This window comes from Electrophorus electricus, chromosome 6 (genome assembly GCF_041902795.1).
Source record: "Electrophorus electricus isolate QZ-2024a chromosome 6, ASM4190279v1, whole genome shotgun sequence".
In the NCBI taxonomy this organism is placed as follows: Eukaryota; Metazoa; Chordata; class Actinopteri; order Gymnotiformes; family Gymnotidae; genus Electrophorus; species Electrophorus electricus.
This window is the reverse complement of record NC_137502.1, coordinates 34,646,122-34,669,334: the sequence shown is the minus strand read 5'-3', so window position 1 is coordinate 34,669,334 and position 23,213 is coordinate 34,646,122. Positions and strand designations below refer to the sequence as shown.

Genomic DNA, 23,213 nt, shown 5'->3' with positions numbered 1-23,213 from the left:
CGATACTGGTGCACCGCCATCCCGTTCCACACTACTGGCTGGGTTGAGCGAACTCTCCGCCCCTCGGCCTGGTGACCCATTTTGGAGCCCCGTGTGGGTGGTGCCACGCTGGATGGGTGGGTGGGGGGTTCCTGGCAGATGCCTGCTACAGCTGCAGATGCTGCCACACACGCGTGCATGCACAGAGTCACGTGTGCCTGCATGTTCCTGTCGCTATGGTGATTAGTCATTATGAACCGCTATAGAGCCACAGGGCTGACATGGTTGGGTGTGTGTGTGTACACTTGGAGGCAAGTATATCACAGGTCTTTGACTGTGGGCAGGGTTTCGTAAGCACAGTGGTTAATTGAGGGGTTGATTGTAACCAATTGTTCACTCTGTCATCACAGGTCATTCCCAGCTGGACAAATGGGTCATGTCTGATATATAAAGTGTCTCCCATTACTCACACACGCCAAGTGTCCTCATTAGGGTTATGTGCATTACTAGAAAGAGAAGTTTTGTTGTTTAGCACGTCAATGCACAGACACTCACTTTTCAGTACATTTCAGGACTCCATGCACATGCGCAAAACCCCATGTAGTCCTGCACAGAAAGCAGCCCTTATCTGGCAACACACACACACACACACACACACACACACAAACCCAAGTTGTTACAGACGAGATGAGGTTTAATTAGCTGCTCGATGTACATGTTGCAACCCTGTAATCATCTGTGTCTACTGTACACAGGCCTGGATAGCTAATGCAGTTCTGTATGACTATGATTGTGTCATGTCACCAGAGAGACTATAAATAAAAAAATCAGACATTTAAGCATGTAGCTAGTCACCGCTAGCAGTACTTGTACTGGACTGCATGTGCTACCTGGATGTTACTGAAAATCAAATGTACTAAAAGTTAAATAGAGACAAAGGTTCCTTTCCTTCACACACACACACACACACACACACACACGCACCCACAAACACACCCACCCCCACCCACAAACACACACACACCCACCCACAAACACACACCAGTTCAGAAGAGTGGGATCACCAGTCCAGAAGTGGGATTCATGTCACTAATATAGAATTCTAACACTTACATAAATGAGGTCGTGTGCTGCTGTGGGTATAAGCAGATCACACGACTCTACCATGATGCACGAAGCAAGACCCTCGCTTTCAGCTCCTTCACAGAAACACTGGCAGACCTGGAGGTCAAGACCTCAGCCATCGTCATCCTCGAGGAAGATGCTCCGATGAGAAATTCCTCTATAGCACTAAACTAAAAATCACTGCAGTATATCAATAATCAATCAATAATATTTAACCCCCCCCCCCCCCCCCAATACTCGAAATGCTAAATAAAACCTCTACAAATACCTTTTGGGGTGTTTCTATTACTTAGGTTTATGTTGTATAGCTATTTTTTGTGAGGTGGGATTCCTGACTTTAGAATGGTAGTGTACATAACAACCGGAGCAGAGAACGTCTCCCACGATAAAGTCCATGAACCACGGCAAGGTAAGCACCTCATTGGCTGAAAGCAGAAGAAGGCACTTTGAGATTGGAACAACCTGAACCCGCCCAAACAGATTACAATCTTAATTACAATCATAGAGCTTAAAAAACTAAATGGAAAAAGACGTTTGGAAAGAACAGGACAAATTCCTTAGTCACAGACATCTTTCACCATCAAGCAGAAGGAACCAGATTTTGTCACGTCAGAACTTCACGCTTCATGCAAGTCTGATTTAAAAGGAACAGCATAAAAACAATCTTTACTGTTTTTGTAAGGTTTTATCTAAAAAAAAAAGACAATAAGAAATAAATAAGGACTGGGAAGTCTGTGTGCTCTCCAGAAAAGCCATTGGATAACCGGGACAGAACACTAACCTTGGCTGTCACACCCGTGGCTTAGAACTCTAGTAAGGCAAACACTAACACACACCGACGAGCTTGGCTTACAACCTGATGAGGAGTCGAACAAACAAACCAAAAGACTTTGGATACGTTTACAGTTTTCTTCGTTTGTAGTTTTGGGTTCTTGTAAACAACACTGCCGCATCCGCTGTAACGGCTGGACCTCAGGATGGCGGGGCGGTCGACAGGCGACGCCCCGGAAGACACCTTGGTCATGGCGTTAAAAAAAAAAACGGACGCTGTGAATCTCGAGGATTGAAGCACCACGTAGCTAGCACCTTACTGGAGACGCCCGCAGAGAGCATGGTCCTGACTGACTCCTGTGTCATCCAGTCTCCTGCATCCAGAGAATGACCGGTTAAGACGGCGCAAGTAAGTTGGAAAAACCAAGAAGAAGAACATAAAAAAAAGACTGTTTAGATTATGGAATCCAGGAGACGCTGGCAGGGCGTTTCTGGACTCGACCTTCAAGAACCAAAAGGCCCAGATCCCTCCCCGAAGCCAGGCACTTCCGCTCTACTCCCGTCGCTCCAGAGAGAAGCTTCCGTAAGGGCGTCAGTAATTCCGGATGCTGAAGAAGCCCACGCTGGTGGGCGACTCCTTCACGGTTACCGTGACGAGGTTGGCGGTGACATCGGTGACGAACACGTGTTCGATCAGGCTGCGCGTGGGTCTCCAGTCTGGGCCAGTCTGCACGCCCACCGACACGTCCTGCCTGTCGCTGGGATACGGCGACTCCTGCTCCGACTCCGAGCTGCTTCCCTCCTCACCAGTGCTCGTCCCGCTCGGCGCCTTCCCCACCTTGCTGCCGTTCCTGTCCCGTGGCGTGTCGGGGGTGGGGCCTTTGTGCGGCCTGGCCTGGGCCGCCCTGCCCATCCTGTCCGCGGGGCTGCTGGCCTCCTCCGCCTTCACCCTGTCCGTCCCCGGCCGACCTGGCCGCCCCGGTGCCGCCCCGCCCCCCTGGCTCTCGGCACCGGTCAGGGCGCTTTTTTCCTGCGACGGGCCTTTTTTTACCCCGCCTTCCGGAACTCGGAGGCCGGAGCCCGTGTGGGTGTCACCCCCCTGTGACACTTTGCTGGCGGCGGGAACTCTGGCGTGCTGCAGACCGGCAGCCTGGTTGCTGGGGCTTTTCGCCGGAGACAGGGAGGATGCGGAGGGTCTGGAGGTCGCCGGCCGCTGCGGGAGGCTCTGTGCCGGAGCTTCCATCTTTTTCATCCAGGTAGGAGCGCCCCCTGCTGCCTGTCCGTTGGGACTGCCGGCTGCGAACTTCGTGCCGTGCAAGCTCAGCGACGCCACTCCTGGAGACTTGCATGCCGCTGTCTTTAAATCCAGCCCTGCTCCTCCTCCAGATCTGCCCCCCACGTCTGAGACGGACAGCTTTAAATCCGCTGCGCTCTTCCCTTGCAATGGCCGCCCGAGCGCGGAGGTGGGGCCGGCGGGCCGGCCCACCCCCGGCCCGCTCCTCGGGGGCGCGCCGGGTCCAAAGGACCCTCTGTTGTGCGTGGCGATGGGCTCCCTGCCGGCTGCCCTGCTCAGCCCTGTGTAGGTGAAGCTGGCAGGCATCAGGGGCTTTTTAATGCTGGCGCGCAGCTCGGCCAGTGAGTCTTTGGCCGTGTGCTTGGCCAGCTTCCGCGGGCCCTTGGCCTGGATCTGCCGCTGGGCCTTCAGCTCCGGCGCCAGGGGCCTCCTGCCCCGCCTCTTGGTGGGAGGGCCTGGCTTAGCCACCACGATCTGGGCCTTCTTCTGGGGCACAGGGTGCAGCTCCCTCGCCCGGGGGCTCGGCTTCCGCTTCCGGTCTCCGCCCACCTCGTCGTCGTCGTCGTCTTCGTCCTCGTCATCATCGTCTTCGGACGAAGAGGACGAGGAGGTGGAAGTGGAGGACGATCCGGATGTAGAGGACGAGGACGAGGAGCTGCTTGTTTTGGAGAGAGTAGGAGTTTTCTGCGGAAAAGAAAGAAAAAGATGACAGATAACGTTAAAATAACGCCGCCAATACACATCTAATGGCATAAAACATTCCGCAGTTTAGACGGTTGCAGGACGCATCGCTGCCTAGTTTGTCCCCAGCTATCCTGACCGAGGCTGCCACCAGACTCCTGACATGCTGCGTTAAGACAGAGGTTCGGCGGCGTTGCGTCATGTACCATGATTTTCCGAGGTCTTCCACGAGGCCGTTTTCCCTTCTTCCGGAGCAGCAGCTCCCGTTCCTGCTCCCTGGATGTTCAATACAAGAGCAAGAACCCGGAATTACCAAAACAACTTCCACAAGGAAAGAATACAACATGGAAACACTAATATATCTTCTCAAAACTGAACTTTTAAACAGTGTGATGTAGGCTCAGGTGGTGGTGTTACATTTCTAAACAGCTGACGTAGGCTCGGGTGGTGTTGTTACGTTTCTAAACAACTGATGTAGGCTCGGGTGGTGTTGCATTTCTAAACAGCTGACGTAGACTCAGTGTGGTGTTGCGTTTTTAAACAGCAGACGTAGGCTCTGCGTGGTGTTGTGTTTCTAAACAGCTAACGTAGGCTCGGGGTACTGTTGCGTTTCTAAACAGCTTACGTAGGCCTTGGGTGGTGTTGCGTTTCTAAACACCTGACTTAAGCTTGGGTAGTGTTATGTTTCTAAACAGCTGATGTAGTCTCGGATGTTTTTACGATTCTAAACAGCTGGCGTAGGCTCGGGTTGTGTTGCGTTTCTAAACAGCTGACGTAGGCTCAGAGCGTCTCCATCTGCCCTTGTTTGCTAGGAGGTTCTTGCTTTGATATGAAAACAACCAAATTCGTTAAAACGTCCTTAACAAGTGCAGCTGTGTCAACCAAACCTGGTTGCAAAATCTAGTTCCTGTTTTTCATGAAACTTCCTGCCATGGTCTCAATGCAGATTCACAGTTTCATTTTGAGAAAACAGTAACTTTCTGTTACCTTCATGCACGCCACAACACCAGATTACGCTCCACGTTAATGGTCTCAATCTGTTGATGTTTGCTCCGTGGTTAAACCACACAAATAACTACAGCATGGTGGAGACCCCCTCCCATCCAATAGGAACAACCCTCTCACAACCCCCCCATACTACCACCACCTGGTCGGCAAATGGGATCGACCCCCTCACCTTTCCCACCCCTTGGCCGACCAATGGGAATTACCCCTTATGCCCACAATGCCTGGCTGGCCAACGTGAACGACCCCTCACCTCTTGTTAAATGCCGCCAGCAGCCTTGGGTCAAGCAGATTCTCCTGTGGCTCCCAGCTATTGTGCCTGGAAACACAAGTCCAGAAGGCATTTAGCCCCACCCACACATGCAAAACACAAACCCAGAAGGCCGTTAGCCCCACCCACACATGCAAAACACACATCCAGGAGGTCTTTACCCTGCCCACACATGCAAACTGTCCCGAAAGTCATTTGGATGGTGTTTGGTTAAAGCTGTCAGGTGGGTGTGTGTGTGTGTGTGTGTGTGTGTGTTTTTGGATGTACGTAACACAGCCAAAAGGAAAAGCAAACTGAAAAGGCTCAATAGGAGTTTGGCTATGAAGAGCGTCATGTGGCAGGTCAAAGGTCATTCTTCTGACACTCCCCTGCCGCCCGTCACATGTCCACACTACTGTGAACTGTTGTCATACTGTTATTGTTTTTGTTTCCTTCAAAGGTTCAGACAGGACAAAATGACAGAGAACTTTTCCCAGCTGAATTCCTGATTATGAATGTGTGTAATTTAAAGTGCCATTTCTAAATAAAAGCACAAACATGCTCATTGATCTGAACACACGCCCACCACCACACAAAAACAATCGCTGCTCTGGACATCACAGCCTGGTCTCTAAATGGAGCTGGATTTGTGCTGGATAACGGCATAGTGAGTGTATCAGCAGAAACACTCAGAGAAAGGAGTTATTAACAGATGTCATGCAGCAATCTACACCCCTGCTTAACCTTCAGCTCTCAGAAAAGTAAACCTCACCCTCTGAAATGCACCACAATGAAATACCCCACTATCATGCGAGTCTTTGCACTGGATGTTTAGAGGAGCCCTAACACACTAAACAAAATCGTTATTACATGGTAATGGAGGAGAGTCTATCTTATGGAACATGGAGCAGTGAAACTGTCCTGTCGACGCCTCAGCAGCGTGCGCGACGAGGCGCGGGTTAAAGCAGATGATTAAAATCATCGATGGAGTTGCCCCCCGTCCCGCGCGAGCGCAACCAGATGGAATGGCGGGGGTGTGGCGCGGGTCAAAGCCGCGTGTGATTGACAGATAAAATACCCACTGAGTGGGATTACCAGCCACAATGGTGGGGGGGGGGGACGTGAGCAGGGGGTTGCGTCGCGTGAAAAGGGGCAGCTGGAGTTCACCCCAAAGAACAGCACCGCACCTCAAAGACGGCACGAGGCCAAATATGGTTGAAACAAAAACAAAAGCGCGTCCGTTTTCCAAGTGGACGGTGCGAAATGTCCCATATTATTACACAGACGAGACAAGTGTTGTGCTAGTGCTGGACACAGACGGACACCAGTTAGCACCAGTTAACCAGTTAGCACTTAACCTTTACACGAGCCTGTCCTGCTGGAGCCTAGTGCAAGTATCAAACACAACCCATGAGCGTGCACTCGAACACTACCGTGAAACTACACCCTCGCTTTGTCCCACCGCGAAAACTTTGCAAACAAAAGAGCAACAGTCCACAATCGTAAAAAAAAAAAAAAAAAACAACCAGATCCCGTGCAAACGCGTAGCATGTGATATTCCTCACGCGTCGCGCGCCACGGACTCAGCGCCTGGGCTGCGGGCACGGAGCTCGCGCTGGGCTCGCGCGCTGTTGTTGTTTTCATTGTTCGCCTCAAGCATCTGCGAGGCCAACAGTTGCACTCACTTGGACGACCATCCTCGCCACTTCACCAGATATTCCAACTTCCCCTGCGGAAACACACGTGCAGAGCGTGAGCGAGATGCGCCGAGCCTTCGTGGCGCGGGCGCGGGCGTCGCCGGGCGTCGCGGGTCTCACCTTTCGGAGCCTTTTGTTGAGGATGCACTCGGCGTCGAAGACCTGCTCTCCCACGGCGCTCAGCTCCTCCATGTCTGCAGCCCCGCGCTCCGCACTGAAGAAAGGAAACGCGAGAGCGCGAGAGTGGCACGCGGCGGACACCGTCCGCGCCTGCGTCATCACGCTTGGATCGGGTTTCTTGGGTCTCAAAATGAAGAATGTGCAGCGAGTTTGGAAAATGTCGATCCTTTAAAAATACTTTAAAAAAATCATATTACTGTGTATAAAGCTGCGGAGAAAGTGTGTTAAAACCAATATCAACATTTCCATTAAAACCATTCAGTTATGCTGTATAAATATGTAATGTTGGGCTTTTATCACAGCGGTTCTTCTGCCTTGGACCCTGTTTGGTGCCATTTCCCCCCCCACTATCATTGTAAAGCGACCTCGTGTCGCGCTATATAACTTTATTATTATTATTATTATTATTATTATTATTATTATTAATTATCTAGTTCCCGTTGTTTATGAAAGAACATATCTACCACTCATCACCCCAGATAGCAGTGTTTTGTCAGCTCCTTTCCTTTTCTGTGCTCTGATAAAAAAAACAAGCTCTTTCTTAGTCTCGAGAACTGAATGGAAACCGACACAGAACTAGAGTCACAGATCCAAAAGATTTGTACAGAAGTGTCCACAAATCAGAAAGATCTCAGAGTCTTAAATAAAAGCAGAAGGATTCGTACAGTAAACTGGTTTAATTTAACATCGTGGAAGTATTACAGTTATAAAGTACACCAGTACGAATATAACTTAAAACAAACTCTACATAGTGGAGTCATATTTGATTTTCCAAAAAATATTTTGTACATTCATACATAAATTTTATACATTCTAATTTTCTCATAGCTGTTAAGACAACACATTTTACATACCAAACACACTTGTAATATACATACACTATATGTCCAATACTGACACGTGTGTGTGTGTGTGTGTGTGCCCCTAACAATCTAAAAGGATGTTTGTTTTTTGTGACATTCATCAGACGTCTTCCAATCATCGGTTCTGCAAGTAAAAAAAAAAAGAAAAAAAAAAAAAGATTAAGGACAAAATAAATGTTTCCTGATGAATTTAATGTAGCTGATTCATTTACTACCTGCCTATTTACTATAATTATATTGAATTTAAAATCAGATCATAAAAAATGAAGCTAATATACTCAGATTACAAAATTTGAATGGCCTTCATTAACGAGATATAATAAGAGGCATATAGAGATGTTAGGCTGTACCATCTCTGAATGTAGAGAGGGCTATGGATCTCTGACTGTAGCGTGGGGTGTACTTTCTCTGACTGTAGAGAGGGGTGTACTTTCTCTGACTGTAGAGAGGGGTGTACCATCTCTGACTGTAGAGAGGGCTGTACCATCTCTGACTGTAGAGAGGGCTGTACCATCTCTGAATGTAGAGAGGGCTGTGGATCTCTGACTGTAGCGTGGGGTGTACTTTCTCTGACTGTAGAGAGGGCTGTACCATCTCTGACTGTAGAGTGGGGTGTACCATCTCTGACTGTAGAGTGGGGTGTACTATCTCTGACTGTAGAGAGGGGTGTGGATCTCTGACTGTAGAGAGGGCTGTACCATCTCTGACTGTAGAGAGGGCTGTACCATCTCTGACTGTAGAGAGGGCTGTACCATCTCTGACTGTAGAGAGGGGTGTACCATCTCTGACTGTAGAGAGGGCTGTGCCATCTCTGACTGTAGAGAGGGGTGTACTATCTCTGACTGTAGAGAGGGGTGTACCATCTCTGACTGTAGAGAGGGGTGTACCATCTCTGACTGTAGAGAGAGGTGTGGATCTCTGACTGTAGAGAGGGGTGTACCATCTCTGACTGTAGAGAGGGGTGTACCATCTCTGACTGTAGAGAGGGGTGTGGACCTCTGACTGTAGAGAGGGCTGTACCATCTCTGACTGTAGAGTGGGGTGTACTATCTCTGACTGTAGAGAGGGATGTACCATCTCTGACTGTAGAGAGGGGTGTACTATCTCTGACTGTAGAGAGGGGTGTACTATCTCTGACTGTAGAGAGGGGTGTACCATCTCTGACTGTAGAGAGGGGTGTACTATCTCTGACTGTAGAGAGGGGTGTACCATCTCTGACTGTAGAGAGGGGTGTACCATCTCTGACTGTAGAGAGGGGTGTACCATCTCTGACTGTAGAGAGAGGTGTGGATCTCTGACTGTAGAGAGGGGTGTACCATCTCTGACTGTAGAGAGGGGTGTACCATCTCTGACTGTAGAGAGGGGTGTACTATCTCTGACTGTAGAGAGAGGTGTGGATCTCTGACTGTAGAGAGGGCCGTACCATCTCTGAGTGTAGAGAGGGGTGTGGATCTCTGACTGTAGAGAGAGGTGTGGATCTCTGACTGTAGAGAGGGGTGTACCATCTCTGACTGTAGAGAGGGCTGTACCATCTTTGACTGTAGAGAGGGGTGTGAATCTTTTTTCATACCTCTGCTCTTTCTGTCTGCGTTTAATGGTGCCTTTGGTAACTACGATGACAAACACGAGGCACAGGAAGCCAGTGACTGCACTCAGACCGATGAACACCCTCGACAGGACACTGCTGGAAGAAACTTCGTCTGCAAGGCACAGAGACAGACAGACAGACAGATAGATAGATAGAGAGAGAGAGAGAGAGAGAGAGAGAGAGAGAGAGAGAGAGAGAGAGAGAATGGCAGATTATATTCCTGTCTCATTACTCTGTCCTGATTAAGAAGAAGTGCAAAATTCCAGTGGCTCAGGGCATTTCTCAGACTATATGAAACCTCTGGTTATTAGAAAGTGAGACAGCATGAGATCTCTTGTTTGAAAGTGAGTCAGTGTGAGATCTTTGGTTGTTTGAAAGTGAGTCAGTGTGAAATCTCTGGTTGTTTGTGAGATAACATGAGATCTCAGGTTGTTTGAAAGTCAGTGTGATTTCTCTGGAACCAATCAATGACTTGAAGCAGGTTTTCAGTCTCATCACGAGACATTATGAGGTATTATGAGACATTATGCTGCTTTACTTCATAACATGGTAGAAATCACAACTCTCCAAGCATTTAATGAACTGAGTGTGATGTACCAAAGCACAGGACTGCCCACGATAAAGACACAGAGGGAGGAAACATGGCAATGTGTTATACAAGGTTTCCAGAGAACAGCATGTTTAGCATGTAGGTCCTTCATCAGCAGTGCAGGCAAGGACACTTGCTTCTGAAGTACATATATGTATATGTAAAATGTATAGGTATGTATGCGTGTATGCATGGATAAATATTTATAGCAGCTCACCCCCTGGTGGCTCGGAGGAGCGTAGCATAGCCCGTGTGGCGTCCAGGTGCCCGTCGCTGCGCTCAGAGGTGATGCCCAGCAGGTGACACATCAGAGGGTAGATGTTCACCGTCTCGAAGGGTTCCACCACCACGTTCCTCCGGAAGGCTGGTCCCACCGCCCGGAAGAATGGCTTCATGTCCAGGTTGTTGTTGTCGAAGCCGTGCTCACCTTTGTTGGCTTGCACCGGGAAATACTGCCAGCAGACCAAGTGCACAGGGAAGAGAGGTGTGTTTATGGAGACGGCAAACGTCGAACCAGAGCGTGTTCACAGAGACGCCTTCATGTCTGTCATCAAGACACTCCTGTGGAAATTGTTAAAACCTTTAAATCTGATATGATGTGTTTGGCACTTGTTTTTGGAGGTTCTATCTTCATTTCTCTGTCCTCATTAGTGTAGTTGCTGTTTGTGGTCTCACCCAGTCCACAGCGCCCAGCCACTTCTGAGGACAGACCCTGTCTGAGAGACCTGCGTTCTGTTTCTACTGGACAGCAGGGGGCGTAGTTGGATAAATGAAGGAGACGGTTCTGGATGGTCTTACATGTGAAACTTTCTGTGGATACTCGTGAAGTTGTAATTAAACACTGCCTTATGCAGCTAGTAATTCCTGTTAGGATTGTTAGATTCCCACTATACTCATAATGCAATTTACAGTTTTGCCTATGTGATGTTTATATTAAGAACAGTAGTTACAAATTCGGAAAGGTGATGTACAGCTCTGGAAAAAAATAAGAGACCACTAAAAATCATCAGTTTTTCTAGTTTTACGATTGATGGGTATGTGTTTGACCAGGCTGAGCAGTTTCGTTTTATTCTATAAACTATTGGCAACATTTCTTCCAAATTCCAGATAAATATATTATATTTTAGAGCATGTTTTTTTTATGAAAATGACTAATGGTCAAAATAAAACAATTTCAGAAATTTCAGACCACAAATTATGCAAAGAAAACAAGCTCATATTCATTTAGAAACAACACAGTACTAATATTTCAACTCAGGATGAGTCAAGAAATCAGTATTTGGTGGAATAACCCTGCTTTTTAATCACGGCTTTAATCACAGCTCCTGGCTTGTGCATCTTGGCCTGCTTTCCACCAGTCTTTCACATTGCTGTTGGGTAACTTTATGCCAAAAAAGGTTATTTATGCCAAAAAAGTTAGAAATTCCAGGATCTCAGCTTTGTTTGATGGCTTGTGACCATCTATCTTCCTCACTCACATTCCAAAGGTTTTCAGTGGGGTTCAGGTTTTGATCACATTCCAAAGGTTTTCAATGGGGTTCCGGTTTTGATCACATTCCAAAGGTTTTCAGTGGGGTTCAGGTTTTGATCACATTCCAAAGGTTTTCAGTGGGGTTCAGGTTTTGATCACATTCCAAAGGTTTTCAGTGGGGTTCCGGTTTTGATCACATTCCAAAGGTTTTCAGTGGGGTTCAGGTTTTGATCACATTCCAAAGGTTTTCAGTGGGGTTCCGGTTTTGATCACATTCCAAAGGTTTTCAGTGGGGTTCCGGTTTTGATCACATTCCAAAGGTTTTCAGTGGGGTTCAGGTTTTGATCACATTCCAAAGGTTTTCAGTGGGGTTCAGGTTTTGATCACATTCCAAAGGTTTTCAGTGGGGTTCAGGTTTTGATCACATTCCAAAGGTTTTCAGTGGGGTTCAGGTTTTGATCACATTCCAAAGGTTTTCAGTGGGGTTCAGGTTTTGATCACATTCCAAAGGTTTTCAGTGGGGTTCCGGTTTTGATCACATTCCAAAGGTTTTCAGTGGGGTTCCAGTCTGGAGGTTGGGCTGGCCATGACAGGGTCTTGATCTGGTGGTCCTTCATCCACACTTTGATTGATCTGGCTGTGTGACATGGAGCATTGTCCTGGTGAAAAAAACAATCATTAGAGTTGGGGAACATTATCAGAGTAGAAGGAAGCAAGTTTTCCAGCACAGTTTTGTAAGTGACTTGATTCATGTGCCCTTCACGAAGACAAATCTGCCTTGCTGAAACACCCCCAGATCATCACCGATCCTGCACCAGATTTCACAGTGGGTGTGAGACACTCTGGCTTGTAGGCCTCTCCAGGTCTCCGTCTAGCCATTACATGAGCAGGTGTTGGACAAAGCTGAAAATTGCACTCATCAGAGAAGATGACCTTGCTCCAGTCCTCCATGGTCCAGTCCTTATGGTCTTTCACAAATTTCAGTCTGACTCTTCTTTGCTTCTCATTGATGAAGGACTTTTTTCTAGCTTTGCACGACTTCAGCCCTGCTTCCAGAAGCCTGTTTCAAACGTCCTCGCTGTGCAGTTTACCCCAGCTGCTGCATGCCATTCTTTTTGTAGGTCACTTGACGTCATCTTACGGTTGTTAAGTGACGTTCGAATGAGGTGGTGATCATCACAGTCAGTAGTCGTTTTTGACCTCTGCCAGTCTGTAGCTGCTGTTGTCCTGTGTGTTTGCTGCTTGACCTTGTTCTTATGAACTGTAGTTTTTGAAATTTTCAAGATAGAAGCAACCTTTGCTTTTCCCATCCAGCTGGTTCTACAACCAGAGAACAGTGATGACAGCAGCAGCGGTTTTTATACTGTTGCTCGTTAGAACAGGATTCTGTTAAGCTGATCACCTATTCAGCATCTCATTAGAATGAGGTGTGTCTATGGAGGAATTCCACAAACACTTGAATGGAATGGCTGCTGTACATGTGGAGATGCCGATTTAAGAAAAAATTGAGTGGTCTCTTATTTTTTTCTGGAGCTGTATATGTGTGAAATACAAACTGCTAAGAAAACGCTAATTTAGTGTGTGTTGAGTCATCAGATGTAATGTAAACATACGTAATGTAAACATGCATAATGTAAACATATGTAAACATGCATAATGTAACATATGTAAACACACATAATGTAAACATGTGTAATGTAAACATACACAATGTAAACACACACAATGTAAACATGTAATGTAAACATATATAATGTAAACATACCTAATGTAAACATGTGTAATATAAACATATGTAATGGTGAACACTGAATGCAAAACTGACTGTGGAAGTGTAGGTAGATTAGCAGAAAGTCTCAAAGTCACCAAAAGGAATCAAAGCATCTCACCTTCAGTTTCATACAAGATTTATAGCCATGAGCTGCTGGTCAGTCAGCTGACTGACAAAGATGATACATTTATTAGCAGCTAAAATCAATGTGTGCATGCATGCGGACAGTTACAGGATGCATTTATTTTGGACCATCCCCTCTAATAATACAGGGACCTGTATTATTGCATAAGGATTCTGATGTAGATATGAGGTGTGCTGAATCACCGTAACGTCAGCCGTAACGCCAGCCATAACCACACACTTTGCATTATAGTCCAGCCTCTCTGGGTCAGTATTCAGCCTGTTCTCAGTGTCATGGCAACAGGATGATGCCATGCATCTGATTGACTGTCATACAGCAATCGATGTGCTGGTTAGCAAAGGTGTGTGGGTAAAATCCAGGGTGTAGTTTCTACTTTGCTTTGGGTCCATCAAAAATTGGTTGGTGTCATGACACCTATGACTAACTCTCTTAAGCTATTCTGAGTCCAAAACTCTTTTTTGAGGTTGTCTGGTTCTAGAATTCTCAATCTTGTAGAATTGTTGTCATGGTATCATTGTTAGTAGCACATGCTTAGTGCTGCTTTAACAATGGACTTTAAGAACACATAACGGATTAAAGTGTAATCTAAGGCCTGTAAAATTCCTTGGAAATTGGACTCACCCCATTAATGACATAACCTTCGTCGGCCCAGAGGATGATGGGTAATATTCGGTTGTTGTTGGCAAAGTGCAACCTTGCGGGCATCTCCTCTTTCCTGTAGACGTGGAGGTGTGGGTGAGCTCCCTTTAGGGCATTATATACCTTCTCCAACCTGCCCTCCTTTGGCAGGAGCAGGCCGGATGGGCCGTAGTCCACCAGGTGGAAGGCCAGGTCCTTGAAGGCAAATCCGGGAATCTTGGACAGGACGATCTCCTCCACCAAGCTGCCCCGGAACACCGTGGTCATCCCGTGGTCGGCGGTGATGATGATGTTGAGGTGGTCCGAGATATTGTGGTGCACAGCCGAGCTGCGCAGGTAGCCGACTGTGCGGTCCACCTGCTCCACCATCCGGCGCCGCTGTGGCGAGTCCGGCCCGTGCTTGTGCCCTGTGCTGTCCGGCTCACCAAAATACATCGTCACAAAGTCCAGGTCCGCGTCCCGGAACCAGGCGCCCATCACCTTATCCACGTTTTCCCGCCAGGCCGTCTCGTTGCTGTAGTTGTAGAAGCGAGGCTCCACCTCCTGGATCATGGGGGCTTCACCCTGGTAGGTGGAGGCAGTGCCTGGGAAGTGGAGGGAGCCAGTGCGAAGACCCTGCACACCACATGGCACAACGAAAACCACCATTCCGCGAGTTAGCATAGCGCTACGTTAGCACTTGTAAAAACAAGTGCTGTGACATGAATGATGTTTACATTTTCTGTTAACGTGTCTTGTTTATACTCAGCAGTACTGACCAGAAGACTTACACACCCTGGAGTGGTTAGCATGACGCTTCATCCATCATTTGGCCATGTAACAATCACACTACCATTCGTGCGTTAAGTGTAGGCTGTAATGTTTGAGCAAGACGAACCCAGCGAAGTCCCGGCCCAGCCGATGGTGTAAGGAGTGGCCCAGGGTGTCTACCTGTCTCTGGGCTGTGATCCAGATGGGCAGACTTCCGTTGTCCCACCACTCATTGACAAACTGGGTCTGATAGTATGGCTTCTTCTCAGACGTGCTGGTGTTGAACCACATGTTGTGGATCACGCCATGGTTCTCGATGTATTTGCCTGTGGTACAGAGGTGAGTGCTGGACTTACTGTATGTGGTACAGAGGTGAGTGCTGGACATACTGTATGTGGTACAGAGGTGAGTGCTGGACTTACTGTATGTGGTACAGAGGTGAGTGCTGGACATACTGTATGTGGTACAGAGGTGAGTGCTGGACATACTGTATGTGGTACAGAGGTGAGTGCTGGACTTACTGTATGTGGTACAGAGGTGAGTGCTGGACATACTGTATGTGGTACAGAGGTGAGTGCTGGACTTACTGTATGTGGTACAGAGGTGAGTGCTGGACATACTGTATGTGGTACAGAGGTGAGTGCTGGACTTACTGTATGTGGTACAGAGGTGAGTGCTGGACATACTGTATGTGGTACAGAGGTGAGTGCTGGACTTACTGTATGTGGTACAGAGGTGAGTGCTGGACATACTGTATGTGGTACAGAGGTGAGTGCTGGACATACTGTATGTGGTACAGAGGTGAGTGCTGGACTTACTGTATGTGGTACAGAGGTGAGTGCTGGACATACTGTATGTGGTACAGAGGTGAGTGCTGGACATACTGTATGTGGTACAGAGGTGAGTGCTGGACTTACTGTATGTGGTACAGAGGTGAGTGCTGGACTTACTGTATGTGGTACAGAGGTGAGTGCTAGACTTACTGTATGTGGTACAGAGGTGAGTGCTGGACTTACTGTATGTGGTACAGAGGTGAGTGCTGGACATACTGTATGCTGCTGACTAATGCAAAGCCACCAGCTAAACCCTGCAGAGCAAACATGCCCACATCCAGCAAACACGCCCACATCCAGCAAACACGCCCACATCCAGCAAACACGCCCACTCGTGGGATGGTGTCATTGCAGAAAGATGTGCAAGGTTTTATTTCATTTGAGCAATTAAGATCAAAAAGGTTTTTTTCTTACACAATGTGTGTTCCTTATAGAGTGTGTGTTCCTTATACAGTGTGTGTTCCTTATATAGTGTGTGTTTGTTATACAGTGTGTGTTTCTTACACAGTGTGTTTCTTATACAGTGTGTGTTTCTTATACAGTGTGTGTTCCTTATACAATGTGTGTTCCTTATACAGTGTGTGTTCCTTGTACAGTGTGTGTTTCTTATATAGTGTGTGTTTATTATACAGTGTGTGTTTCTTACACAGTGTGTTTCTTACACAGTAAGTCTTTCTTATACAATGTGTGTTCCTTATACAGTGTGTGTTCCTTGTACAGTGTGTGTTTCTTATATAGTGTGTGTTTATTATACAGTGTGTGTTTCTTACACAGTGTGTTTCTTACACAGTAAGTCTTTCTTACACAATGTGTGTTTCTTATACAGTGTGTGTTCCTTACACAGTGTGTGTTCCTTATACAGTGTGTGTTTCTTACACAGTGTGTGTTCCTTATACAGTGTGCTTTTTTATATAGTGCACTGGATAATTGATTAACTGTGTAATCTAAATGTAGATGAATGGAAGGTCAAGGTGCAGGGTTAGGGTGGAGAAGGTCAAGATGCAGGCCCAGGGTGGAGGAGTTCACACAGATGGAGGTTTGGATGAATAATACGAGCAGATCAGCTGAAGTGAGATAAGTTCTGATAAGTGAGCATTAATGTGGGCTTTTGCGTGCAGTCATTAGAGACCAGCTGCTTTGCCGGGGTGCTGTGTGCCCTGTTTATCCCCACTGTGTACCGACGCTAAGAACGTGTGTGTGCAGCACTGCAGAAGAGCTTTAGAGCAGTGACTCATGTGATAACACGCTATAACATGATAACCTTTATAACATGTTACGGAAAAATATGGAACTTTCATTTGTGTATCAAGGTAAACAAGATTAAGAATATTAATTTCTAATATTTGAATATTCTTTGATTCTGAGACATGCTGAATAACCAAAGCAATCTCAAGAATAACAGGAATAACAGGAATGACAGGAATAACAGGAATGACAGGAATTCCATAATTATTTAGATGCTTCTATGATATGGTATATGATTAATAAAGTCAATCTACCCTTTTTTTTTTATCAGGCACTGGTGAATCATAAGGTTGGAGAAGATCAGGAATGAGAGTCTGTGGAGAAATACTAAGAAAGGCCTGGAGCAAAGTATGTTAGGAGAGGGGTGTGAGTGGGGAGCGAGTGGGGAGTGAGTGAGGAGTGAGAGTGGAGTGAGTGGGGAGTGAGAGTGGAGTGAATGGGGAGTGAGTGAGGAGTGAGAGTGGACTGAGAGTGGAGTGAGTGGGGAGTGAGAGTGGAGTGAGTGGGGAGTGAGAGTGGAGTGAGTGGGGAGTGAGAGTGGAGTGAGTGGGGAGTGAGAGGCAGAATGATACAATCTGGCCCAGAATGAGGAGCAGGTGTAAAGTCAGAGTGCAGGTGTTTTCTCTCACTACTAGATCACCCCAGTGACAACAGTGGAGTTCTGCATGAAACCAAGAACATGGAAGTCATCAGAAAGAAGTTCGGAGAGATGATTAGTACCAAACAGAGTAATGATGGAATTTACAAAGGCACGTGCCTCCAGACCATGGGAGCTTTCCAGCTACAGGGTGCATGATACAATAAACACGATTACTGGTTTGGGGTTAAAAGACACAGACGCAGATGTGAAGCACATGGATCCCAGGCAGGATGGGACAGATTAGAGAGACTGGCCCAGATCAAGAGACAGATAAATGAACATGGTGGACCTATGCTCTGGAGAGGGCAGAGCTGAAGGTCAGTAAGGGATTAGGTAAGGGATTAGGTATGTTCTTAGGTATGGGATTGGGTAAGGGATTAGGTAAAGATTAGTTATGGGATTAGGTATGTCCTTAGGTAAGGGATTAGGTAAGGGATTAGGTATGGGATTAGGTATGTTCTTAGGTAAGGGATTAGGTAAGGCATTAGGTATGATATTAGGTAAGGGATTAGGTATGTGGTTAGGTATGTGATTAGGTAAGGGATTAGGTAAAGGATTAGGTAAAGGATTAGGTAAGGGATTAGGTAAGGGATTAGGTAAAGGATTAGGTAAGGGATTAGGTATGGGATTAGGTAAGGGATTAGGTATGGGATTAGGTAAGGGATTAGGTATGTGATTAGGTAAGGGATTGGGTAAAGGATTAGGTAAGGGATTAGGTAAGGGATTAGGTATGTGATTAGGTAAGGGATTGGGTAAGGGATTAGGTATGGGATTAGGTATGGGATTGGGTAAGGGATTAGGTAAGGGATTAGGTAAGGGATCAGCTGGGTTAGTGTGTGCATTACTGACGCTGGGAGAGGACGAGGCGGCGGGGGAGGGGTGTGTGTGGTGCACTCTTACCTGTGAGCAGGGTGAAGTGTGTGGGGCTGGTCATGGTGAAGAAGGCCGGGGTCACATACGGAGCTTTCACCCCATCTCGGGCCATGGCATCCAGGTTCGGCGTGTCTACGTCCCGGTCATAGTCCCATCTGGGTGGGTTTGGTGAGGAGGAAGAGGAGGCAGGTGAGGCACACGTGAGGCATACGTGAGGCACACGTGAGGAGGAGAGCTGTGAGCGTCCCACCTGAAGCCATCAAAGGAGACGAGCAGAAGCTTGGTGCGGCCTGCGTGGCCACGCTGAGTCAGCGGAGCAGCCAGAGAACTGGCACACACACACGCACACACACACGTCACCCACAGCATGATGGGATCAGAACTCTCCACCACGCAGCTCCAGTGATGTCAGTATGTCCTCACGGCCTCTCCTCGGCTAACTCTGAAACACTGCTAGCTAACTAGACTCTTAAATAAGACCTGCTTTCTCTTTTGACAATATTTTCTCTATCCCTCTCTCTCTCTCTCTCTCTCTCTCTCTCTCTGAGTTGTTCCTTCACTCTCAATCTCTGACTGACTGAGGACAGGGTGTCTGTGTGTTCAGACCCTAGAGAACAGAGGGACTTTATTTTATGATTAACCCTCCTTATCTCTGATGTTATCTCCTCGATTACAGAGCTGCTGTCCCAGCAGGGCATGTTATAAAGTTAGAAAATCGAAAGTATTTAACTCATATAGCATGTAACATTTTAATTTGAGGGCAACTCTACCCTCTCACGTTAGACAACACTGCGCAGTCATGTCAGACAACAACACCCTCTCACAAGAAACTCCAGAAAGCAACACGATGGAGAAGCTTGTTTCTGCTTTGATAGATTTACTTACAGAAAGTAAAGGTCCCACCAGAATGCTGAACTATATGTTCAGCAGGAAAACAAATGACTGCAGTGCCCCCCATATAGTAGAAGTTCTGCTATATGGTTTTGTTCTTATGCTTTGTGTTCTTATAGCATGTGTTCTAGAGCACTGCTCCCCATGTTCTAGAGCACTGCTCCCCATGTTCTAGAGCACTGCTCCCTGTGTTCTAGAGCACTGCTCCCTGTGTTCTAGAGCACTGCTCCCCATGCCCCAGAGAGCTGCTCCCTGTGCTCTAGAGCACCGCACCCCCTTTTTTCTAGAGCACTGCTGCCTGTGTTCTAGAGCACTGCTCCCTGTGTTCTGGAGCACGGCTCCCCATGTTCTAGAGCACTGCTCCCCCGTGTTCTAGAGCACTGCTCCCCATGTTCTGGGGCACTGCTCCCCGTGTTCTAGAGCACTGCTCCCTCTGTTCTAGAGCACTGCTCCCTGTGTTCTAGAGCACTGCTCCCTGTGTTCTAGAATACTGCTCCATGTGTTTCAGAAATTTAAAAAAGATATGTGCCACCAGTATTCAGTTAATAACCTGTTTTATTTCAGTTTCTTTCTCACACACTCTCATTCTCTTTCTTACACACTTGTTCTCGTTCTCTCTCTCTTCCGCTTCCTCTTGTCCTTGAGAACCAGAGGGAACTTGTGCTCTAATCATGGTGGAGATAACGGCAGTGATCATCAGCCCTTATCACACTCAGATTCACGTTCAAGTCAAGGTCTGCTGTGTGTGTGTGTGTGTGTGTGTGTGTGTGTGTGTGTGTGTGTGTAGCATGAGTTAAAATTGGAGATATTTGAGTTAAAAAATTACATTTGTACATTCATAAAGTTTGCACTAAACCTTAAAGTACCTGGGTGTAGTTAACAGTCACACCTGGTGTAGTTAACAGTCACACTGTGTAGTTAACAGCCACACCTGGTGTAGTTAACAGTCACACTGTGTAGTTAACAGTCACACCTGGTGTAGTTAACAGTCACACCTGGTGTAGTTAACAGTCGCCTACTTACTTGCCAGTGTTTCTGTCAGCAGATGGATGAGTGCACAGAGTGAGTCCCTGCACAGAGTGAGTCCCTGCACAGAGAGGGTCTCTGCACAGAGTGAGTCCCTGCACAGAGTGAGTCCCTGCACAGAGAGGGTCTCTGCACAGAGTGAGTCCCTGCACAGAGTGAGTCCCTGCACAGAGTGAGTCCCTGCACAGAGAGGGTCTCTGCACAGAGTGAGTCCCTGCACAGAGTGAGTCCCTGCACAGAGAGGGTCTCTGCACAGAGTGAGTCCCTGCACAGAGTGAATCCCTGCACACAGTGAGTCCCTGCACAGAGAGGGTCTCTGCACAGAGTGAGTCCCTGCACAGAGTGAGTCCCTGCACAGAGAGAGTCCCTGCACAGAGAGGGTCTCTGCACAGAGAGAGTCCCTGCACAGAGAGGGTCCCTGCACAGAGAGGGTCCCTGCACAGAGAGAGACCCTGCACAGAGTGAGTCCCTGCACAGAGAGGGTCTCTGCACAGAGTGAGTCCCTGCACAGAGAGGGTCTCTGCACAGAGAGAGTCCCTGCACAGAGTGAGTCCCTGCACAGAGAGGGTCTCTGCACAGAGAGAGTCCCTGCACAGAGTGAGTCCCTGCACAGAGAGGGTCTCTGCACAGAGTGAGTCCCTGCACAGAGAGAGTCCCTGCACAGAGTGAGTCCCTGCACACAGTGAGTCCCTGCACAGAGAGAGTCCCTGCACAGAGTGAGTCCCTGCACAGAGAGAGTCCCTGCACAGAGTGAGTCCCTGCACACAGTGAGTCCCTGCACAGAGTGAGTCCCTGCACAGAGAGAGTCCCTGCACAGAGTGAGTCCCTGCACAGAGAGAGTCCCTGCACAGAGTGAGTCCCTGCACACAGTGAGTCCCTGCACACAGTGAGTCCCTGCACACAGTGAGTCCCTGCACAGAGCCCTGTGGTGGAACACAGACAAGTGAAAAAACAAGAGAAATGCAGACAGATGCTGCTAACTGGTGGGTTTGTTTCAGATGTTTAATGACAAAAGAGAGAACTCTGGTGGGCAGTCGGAGCTCAGTGGTTGAGGTATTTGGCTTGTAATCAGAAGGTTGCTGGTTCAAGTTGCCACTGTTGGGCCCCTGAGTAAGACCCTTAACCCTCAATTGCTGAATTTGTACTCAGTCATAATTGTAAGTGTCAGCTAAATGTGTAGACACAGGTAATCTTAAGACTTATTATTTGCTGCACTGATCTGATGGACTGTGGAGGAGCCAGATAAGATGGTTTTATTGGTATTATAATGATCTCTAAACACTCGTTGTTAAGAACACAGTCTAAAGTTTGTGTTTTATGTCTCTTCAATGATGTTGATGCCATCAAAAATAATGTTTCCCAAGCAGTCAAATTTTTTGAGAAACTTTTAACAAAATGTAGCAAAATATCACTACTAAGTGTATATTTAAAAAGTTGTACCCTTTGTTTTCCTGTTGTGGAGTTTAACTCATAACTAAGAGAAGAGGACAGCGTCCCGTCTTTTCCTCTTCAGAGGTTGTGTGCTAAATCATTGCCTGTGTTTTAGCGCCATCTACTGGCTGCTGGCAAAATGTATCGAACCTACTATTGCTATTCTTACAATAATCCCGCATTCCATAATAATAAACATGGACGCCTACAGTGCCTGTGCTATTAATGACTGCATCATCATCATCATCAACATCATCATCATCAACAACAACAATATGGATTATTTTCAGAGATATGTATACTGTGGACATATGACTCAGTAAAATGCACTTCAAGGGTGATCTGACTCATACAATCTCTTCCGTGGGTAAAAACCCCATAATTCACTGCTGCAAGAGAATGTGGATGTGGATCTGGAATGAGTGTGTGTGTGTGAATAGGTGTGAGTCATAGAGAGTCTACCCTATGACAGGTGCCAATGTCTCCTTACACTGAGCTGTCGTCTGCTCTGAAACAGAGCCACACACTGTTCTTCTCTCTCTCTCTCTCTCTCTCTCTCTCTCTCTCTCTCTCTCTCTCTCTCTCTCTCTCTCTCTCTCTCTCAGTTCAACAGTGCTTTATTGCCATAAATGTTATGAGTTACATTAAGTGCCAAGGCAATTAAAACTAAAAATGAAGAAGGGATGAAGAGAAAGTAAGACACACAACTGCACTGATGAGTCAACAACTTTAGGTAGTAACGGGACACTGATGAGTCGTCTACTTTAGGTAGTAACGGGACACTGATGAGTCGTCTACTTTAGGTAGTAACGGGACACTGATTAGTCGTCTACTGTAGGTAGTAACGGGACACTGATGAGTCATCTACTTTAAGTAGGAACGGGACACTGATGAGTCGTCTACTTTAAGTAGGAACGGGACACTGATGAGTCGTCTACTTTAGGTAGTAACGGGACACTGATGAGTCGTCTACTTTAGGTAGTAACGGGACACTGATTAGTCGTCTACTTTAGGTAGTAACGGGACACTGATTAGTCGTCTACTGTAGGTAGTAATGGGACACTGATGAGTCATCTACTTTAAGTAGGAACGGGACACTGATGAGTCGTCTACTTTAAGTAGGAACGGGACACTGATGAGTCGTCTACTTTAGGTAGTAACGGGACACTGATGAGTCGTCTACTTTAGGTAGTAATGGGACACTGATTAGTCGTCTACTGTAGGTAGTAACGGGACACTGATTAGTCGTCTACTGTAGGTAGTAACGGGACACTGATTAGTCGTCTACTGTAGGTAGTAACGGGACACTGATGAGTCGTCTACTGTAGGTAGTAACGGGACACTGATGAGTCGTCTACTGTAGGTAGTAACGGGACACTGATGAGTCGTCTACTGTAGGTAGTAACGGGATGCCACACAGACTGTTTGACCTCTTAACCTCTGACCTTCTCTGAACCCTGGGCCACTTTTCCTTCA

The 23,213-nt window shown here is 47.2% G+C and overlaps 2 protein-coding genes across 3 annotated transcripts; both read right to left on the bottom strand.

Moving 5' to 3' along the window:
* Window positions 1-652: 652 nt before the first annotated feature.
* On the bottom strand, window positions 653-7,248 carry cbx2 (chromobox homolog 2 (Drosophila Pc class)). Of its 2 annotated transcripts, none has more exons than XM_035525803.2 (5): window positions 6,923-7,248; window positions 6,791-6,834; window positions 5,109-5,174; window positions 4,057-4,126; window positions 653-3,853 (listed from the first exon to the last, which is right to left on the bottom strand). In XM_035525803.2, the coding sequence occupies exons 1-5, from the start codon at window positions 7,079-7,081 to the stop codon at window positions 2,468-2,470; spliced, it is 1,725 nt and encodes a 574-aa protein (XP_035381696.2). In that variant the 5' UTR covers window positions 7,082-7,248; the 3' UTR covers window positions 653-2,467. The 2 variants fall into 2 exon arrangements, with proteins under 2 accessions (XP_035381696.2, XP_081572765.1); XM_081716639.1 differs by having other exon boundaries at window positions 6,671-6,834; window positions 6,923-7,015.
* A 275-nt stretch (window positions 7,249-7,523) lies between these two features.
* LOC113568409 (ectonucleotide pyrophosphatase/phosphodiesterase family member 7-like) lies at window positions 7,524-18,771 on the bottom strand. Its single transcript, XM_035525075.2, has 7 exons — window positions 18,640-18,771; window positions 18,417-18,544; window positions 14,979-15,124; window positions 14,031-14,663; window positions 10,240-10,474; window positions 9,416-9,545; window positions 7,524-7,536 (listed from the first exon to the last, which is right to left on the bottom strand). The coding sequence occupies exons 1-7, from the start codon at window positions 18,756-18,758 to the stop codon at window positions 7,524-7,526; spliced, it is 1,404 nt and encodes a 467-aa protein (XP_035380968.2). The 5' UTR covers window positions 18,759-18,771.
* Between the last annotated feature and the right edge of the window lie 4,442 nt (window positions 18,772-23,213).

Excerpts from the sequence above, each read along its gene's own strand:
- LOC113568409 (XM_035525075.2), bottom strand. The coding sequence starts at position 18,758 with ATGCTGTGGGTGACGTGTGTGTGTGCGTGTGTGTGTGCCAGTTCTCTG. Across the intron at positions 15,125-18,416 it reads ACACTTCACCCTGCTCACAG|GCAAATACATCGAGAACCAT; the intron begins GTAAGAGTGCAC and ends TCTGTACCACAG. Across the intron at positions 14,664-14,978 it reads GGATCACAGCCCAGAGACAG|GGTCTTCGCACTGGCTCCCT; the intron begins GTAGACACCCTG and ends TGTGGTGTGCAG.
- cbx2 (XM_035525803.2), bottom strand. The coding sequence starts at position 7,081 with ATGACGCAGGCGCGGACGGTGTCCGCCGCGTGCCACTCTCGCGCTCTC. Across the intron at positions 6,835-6,922 it reads TCAACAAAAGGCTCCGAAAG|GGGAAGTTGGAATATCTGGT; the intron begins GTGAGACCCGCG and ends GTGTTTCCGCAG. Across the intron at positions 4,127-5,108 it reads CTGGCGGCATTTAACAAGAG|GGAGCAGGAACGGGAGCTGC; the intron begins GTGAGGGGTCGT and ends TTGAACATCCAG.